Source organism: Ipomoea nil, unplaced genomic scaffold, assembly GCF_001879475.1.
Source record: "Ipomoea nil cultivar Tokyo-kokei standard unplaced genomic scaffold, Asagao_1.1 scaffold0415, whole genome shotgun sequence".
In the NCBI taxonomy this organism is placed as follows: Eukaryota; Viridiplantae; Streptophyta; class Magnoliopsida; order Solanales; family Convolvulaceae; genus Ipomoea; species Ipomoea nil.
The window spans coordinates 776,651-783,134 of NW_017616843.1; the positions used below are offsets into that span (position 1 = coordinate 776,651).

At 34.3% G+C, this 6,484-nt stretch overlaps 1 protein-coding gene across 1 annotated transcript; it reads right to left on the reverse strand.

Annotated features, from left to right (window-relative positions):
- Positions 1-381: 381 nt before the first annotated feature.
- On the reverse strand, positions 382-1,651 carry LOC109172231 (anther-specific protein LAT52-like). The gene is made up of 2 exons (XM_019321379.1): positions 1,433-1,651; positions 382-846 (listed from the first exon to the last, which is right to left on the reverse strand). The coding sequence occupies exons 1-2, from the start codon at positions 1,584-1,586 to the stop codon at positions 512-514; spliced, it is 489 nt and encodes a 162-aa protein (XP_019176924.1). The 5' UTR covers positions 1,587-1,651; the 3' UTR covers positions 382-511.
- Positions 1,652-6,484: the final 4,833 nt, after the last annotated feature.

Genomic DNA, 6,484 nt, shown 5'->3' on the forward strand with positions numbered 1-6,484 from the left:
ACTGGGTAAGATTATTGTATATCTACCTTTGTACATTGGATTATGACTTAGTGGAATCGAACTGGGTAAACATTGTGAGTGTTCGCTCTGTGTGTTTGTTTATTTTTCTCTGATGTTCGCACCATGATCTATCATTACTAAGTAGGTGCTTAACTGAATCTATCAGTTTTCTAAGTCAGCAAATTATTTCTGATAATTTTCGTAAAACGAGGAAATGCAAAATTACAGTACGCATCACCAAAAACACACCATTAGGTGTGAGTAAAAACATCATACAGTGTTCAGAAATACATCAATTATTTTATTTTATTTTATTTTTTGAAATCCTAGTATTTTTAATTAGCTTTAATATGATGAAATTAGCTTTATCATGAACGGAATATAATAATTCATTGAATCAAATGGAGTACACATGTATACAGAAGTACATCAATTATTGAGTTGTTGACAACGTAACATTAAAAAGGGCAAATTAAGGTTGTTAATTGATGGATGATGGGGGAAGTGAAGATCACATGGTTTGACCGGGGAGAAAATCGATCTCCTCCAACACTTTGGAACATCGCTCATCGGCCAAGTCTTTCATGAAGAAGAGTGGGTTAGCATGGCGGATGTCGCTCTTCATTCCGACGTTGGCAGTGCAAACAACTATGGCTTTCTCCAACCCCTTCACTGTCTCCTTGCAATCCTCTCTTGGGCTCTTCACCACTGTCACCACGCACATGTCCCTCTCGTGATCTCCGTCCACCGTCAAGTTGTAATTCCCGTCCGCCCCCGTCGCCCCCTCCATGCTGTATGTCAATGTCTTGTTATCCAAGTTTCTGCACTCCAATCGCACCGCCGCATCTGTACTCCAAACTCTACTCGTTAGTTTGTGCAACAGAGTTTAATTTTCTGGGTGCACACCCACTCTTACCTTTATCTGTGCACACATTGAAAGAGTGACTACAGCTCCTCATCACTAATAATGAATTTGTTGCCCCGCAACCGATTACCCCAAAACCTTATTCCAGCAATGATGTGAAAGTTCAAATCTCACTGGAAACCTAAGATTAGTAGGAGACCGATTGATCAGTGATAAAGACCTCTTGTGCACAGGGTGGGTTATTAGGAGACCGACTGATCGGTGATAAAGACCCCTTGTGCACAAAGTGTACAGACAATAGGCCAGAACATGAGGTCGGCTCTTGGGCATGCATCCCACTAAAAACCTAGAAATCATTAAGAGACTTTGACTGATCACTCAATCAGAGGTGATTATTAAGACCCTTTGTATGCAGAGTGTACAGAAAAGGGTGGGAACCCAACCAAAGGTTATACAGTAAGTGGTGGGAATCACGAGTCCTCCCGTGACTCATGGGTAAGGAGTTAGCAGCTTAGAATAAGTTGAGAAACCTAGTTTATGAAAGAAATCATAATGAATTTGTGTTACCTTTTATGCTCTGGCTAATTCTGGTCTCGAATTGAACACGGCAAGTGTCGCAGTAGACTTTGCCCACAACATTGAATTTCTCAGGAGCGCAGTGGGCAATGCCGGCAAGGGCCAAAATGCAAAATGCAGAGATTAGTGCAACAGCCCTTGCCATTTTTGTATGGAGCTAATTTTATTTTATGTGATTCTTAATTACTGTACTTCTCTATCTTGATAAGCTCCACGATTTGTTAATGAGGGATTTGTGCCCATTTTATAGTGTTAGAGAGCCATGAAGCTAACGGTTGTGAGTAAATTTTGGTTGGCTCCTTATTTTTAAAAGGTTTAGAGGAAAAGATCTATTCAATTCATGTATTTTGTTAAAGACTTAGAACAAAATGATTGCTTCTTTCTCTCCTTCTTTCTTTCGTAACATTAAAAAAACGATTAAAAATAAGATTATAAAATTAAACTTTTGACACAAATGGGTATAAACAGGGCCGGATTTTAGGCTGTGCAAGCTGGGCTACCGCACAGGGCCCCCAATTTTAGAGGGGCCCCAAATTTTAGAGGTTCAATATTTAATTTTTACCTAGCTAGTTTAAAAATAAAAATTAAAAAGTTTTCAATTAAACTTTAAAGGTTTCATGAAGAGATGGTAAGAATGTGTATTTATTGTATTTTAACTTGGAGGTCAAAGGTTCGAAACTTGCATGTATTAGTTTTAAAAATTATGATTTTGGTAGGGCCACATTTATTTACTAGAACAGGGCCACCAAAACTTAAAATACGGCCCTGGGTATAAATATTAGTTTGATTGGTCAAATTTCTTGAGTATGTTGAAAATGCAAATTTATTTTCCGTTTATCTACATCTAAAAAAATTTCTTAATTTAAATGTTTAGTCGAAATTTCACTTTTTTAAAAAATTTAAAAAGTGTAATAACATGGGCAAGCAAGCATGACAAATAGTTTTAACATATCAAATTATATTGTAGACCATAATTCACATTATAAAGTGAATCACGGATAAATGTTTATTTTTAATATCCTGAAAATTCATTTTTAATTGTATGGAAGGTTCATTGGCAGTATATAAAAAATTAGCATTCAAAAAAGAAAATAATTAACATTATGTTAGTGTCCATCTTGCAAGAATGATCATGTTTCATAGTATATAATTGTTATTTCCTTTTTGGTTCATTTATGGATGAATTTCATTTTTAAAATGTTAACAAGTCAAAATGATAGGGTTTAGAGTGTTCCTTCTAGAGTTCTAGGGAAATAAATTAGAAAATACCCTCATTGAAATAAAAATATAATTGAAAAAATAGGAAAAAGAACTAAAGAGGGTGTATTCAATCATGACTTTCATAGAGTTTTAAAGACTTTTATGAACTTTAAAAGTTTGGAGGTATTCAATTCAAACTTTTAGAGAGTCTTTAAAAGTCAGGCGATATTCAACCAAGATTTTTAAAGAGTCTTTAAAAGTCGTGTGGTATTCGATTAAGACTTTTAAAGAGTCTTTAAAAGTCGTGTGGTATTCGATTAAGACTTTTAAAGAGTCTTTAAAAGTCATGTGGTATTCAAAAAGTTATGAATTTTTGTAGACTTTTTAACTTTAAGACTTTTGTAGACTTTTCCTTCTCAAACATAATAGTTGAAATCCAACCCTCAACCCCAAGATTTCAAAATTTTCTTTCTTACAACTTTGAATGTTTTCTCTGTCTATTAAAACTCTATTTTTTTCTCCCTATTTAAACTTTATAAATCTATCTAAATTCAATAAAATTATTTTTTCTTCATTATCCTATATTTTCCTCATACCAAAACTCTACTAATTTTTCTCTCTCCTAAACTTTACAATCTTCATCTAAAAATTTGAAATAATATTATTTTTACTTCACTATTGCTTGTTTATATTGATTTTTATTTTTTTCTATGAATTTTTTATCCCTAACTTTTTCTAATTCCCTCTAAATACATAAACAAAGCAAATTTTTCATTGTCGAATTTTAGTATATGTTTCATAATATTCATATAAATACTTATATATTTTGTTTTTTTTATTCTTTTTATGCTTATATTCGTAATATATATTTTTCATTTTTTAACAACAGGTTTCTACGAATAGCGAACTACTGTTCGCCATAACAATTTGGGGTTGCAAACAGTAGCACCTTGTTGCTATTCGCAGTCTCAAATTGCTATTGCAAATAATAGTACTTTGCGTGATAGATGCCTAGCAATATATCAAGTATAATTTTTTATATATATTTTATTAATATTAGATTTTTATTTTTTTATTTTATGGAACTTGTAATTATATTTTTAAATATTTTATTTGATCAATTCTTTTATTATAAATTTTATTGTTTAGCATTTTTTTTTGAAGAATAAGTAATTAGCATATAAGTCTCAGCATACTAGGGATAAAAATAATAATCTTGAGAATGTTGATGTGGGTGAAGAACTATATAATAAGAAGAATTTTATGATATATTATAAATGTTTTGTAAGAAAATTAGAAATGATAAGAATCAAAATCATTGAAAGTTTGTAAGGATGTATTCAATTTAGAATTTCAATGATTTTTGTAGACTTTTTAAAATAAAAAGTTGATAAAAATCTATGAATGTTTTTTATATAGACTTTTATAGAGTTTTACAAAGTTTTAAAAAGTTTTAAACGACTCTATGAAAGTCAATCAAAGTTTATTAAAATCTATCATTTTAAAAGTCTTTAAAACTCTACAAAAGTCATGATTGAATACACCCCCCTAAGTTAAGTTTGACAAAATTTGCAAATGGCGACAAATAATTTTTTACCTGTTGATGGATGAGTCAATTTAGTGCTAGGCTATCAATGTAAGAAGTTTCAATATTTTCACATGAAACATGTAGGGGAACAAACTATCAGTGTAAAATATCAACAGACGCTTGCAAGATTAAGACTTCATAGTACAACTAAGATCACAGTCATATACACAATAAGGAAAATTCACAGGTTCATTCCTACACCATAATACTATTGCATGACGTTGTCATCTATGCTACCAACTGATAGATACCCCCAAATCGGACACTCGGTCTGTGGAGGATTAGGCAAGGAAGTCGGGTTCATGCATGGTTCGATACTTGGCAATTTGGGAAGAAAGGTGACACCCACGATTCCCGATCATTCCCGGTAACTAGTCGTCCAGGGGATAGACGCATACCTGACCGGAGGTTGGCTGGACTCGGGGTAAAGCGACCAGGCTCGGTAGTCGGTGCAGTGTGTCCTCGGCTGGGTTCACACATAGGACTCGATTGGATGACCAGTTTCGGTAGTCGGCGTGTCCCCAACTGGATCCCCTCTCGGGAGTCGGATGGGCGACCTGGCTCAGTAGACGGTGTGTCCCCGACCGGGTACCCCTTGAGGACTCAGCTGGGCGACCAGGCTCAGCGGTCGGTGTGTCATTGCCTGAGTGTCGTAGCCCCTCCTCGGGTCATCTCTCAGGCAGTCATGGCGTTACCGATTGGATGCTTATTCAGAGGCCATTACAAGCAAATTTCGCGAAGATAACTTTCCTCATTTAACACAAGCAGTTTCCTTTGCTAGCTTACGTATTTATGATATTAATGAAGCTGGATTCCTTAACTGATCTGGCTCCACGTCAGCCATACTTTCCTTGTAGGAATCTTGCATTCTTGTATAAATATCCCCACGCGATCACTATGTAAAGAGGTCAAAACCCTAGAAAAATAATACGACATTATTCTCTCAATTACGCATGTCCTCTCGATCACAAAAACCCCAAGTATTTTATGTTGGATAAATGAACCAAGTCGATTTAATCACAAAATAATATATATATATATATATATATATATATATATATATATATATATATATATATATATATATATATATATATATATATATATATATATATATATATATATATATATATATATATATATATATATATATATATATATATATAACAATCAAAATGGAATTTATAATCCTCCATATTATAATTCCAACCAACAACTATATATATAAATATATAGAACAACGATTCATTGCTTAGAGCATAATCCCAAAAACTTGAACCGAAAGACGAGAAGATCGAAGATGAAGGAAAGGTGGTTAGTACGAGTTGAGCGAAACACTCTTTCCTTAAAACCTTATTTGCTACCTCCCAAAAGTGATAGGAGCATTGTAGCCTAGGTTTCTCAGGATAAAACCTACTATGGTTCAACGTTTGAGCACCCAAACGAATGAACCCGAACAAGAGCAACGGATAGAACACAGAAGACAAGAACGGAGTAGGAGCAAAGTTTTTTAGAGGAAAACAAGTGCAGAATTTTTAGTGTACTGTATGTGTGTTGTTGTTCGTAGAAAACCTGCTATCCCTACAGCATTCTTATATAGGAGATGAAGGTTTAATAGCATTCATGATGACATTCAAAACACGTTGGTAACCTCTGAAACAACAACCATTATTTGCGCTTTAAATTCGAAATTTAAGAATTGGAGTTAATACAAAATTAATTCCTTAACGGATGAATTTAATTTTACACCAGTCCAGAGTGAATCTGGTAGACCGAACCAACAAATAGCTCGTGCTGTTTCAGCTCGGCCTTCCAAGGCCGAATCCATCTCAGTTCGGCCTTGGCCGCCGAAGGCTTGTGTTGAGGCCGAAACCATACAACCGAACCATCTAGTGGCTATGTTGTTGGAAAACAGATACCGAAATTTGGCATAACTTAGCCCGCAAGGCTTACCAATTTCCGGACGACATTCGTGCACGCGTACACGAGTCAAGCCTTTTCAGGCTCATTTTGGCACCCCCCGAAAAAAAAAAAAAAAAAAAAAAAAAAAAAAAAAAAAAAAACACCTCTATGCTATACAATTCAATAAGTTTTAGAAAGATTCCTGTATAAATTGTGGTGCAAACCCACTTCCCAAACCAATGTGGGACAAAAGCTTTATCTTTTTCCCTTCATTTTTCCAACTCAAATGGGTCTACTTTGATAATCAATTTCTCATTCACCCATTATCCGTTTTGAGCGTACAATACATCAAT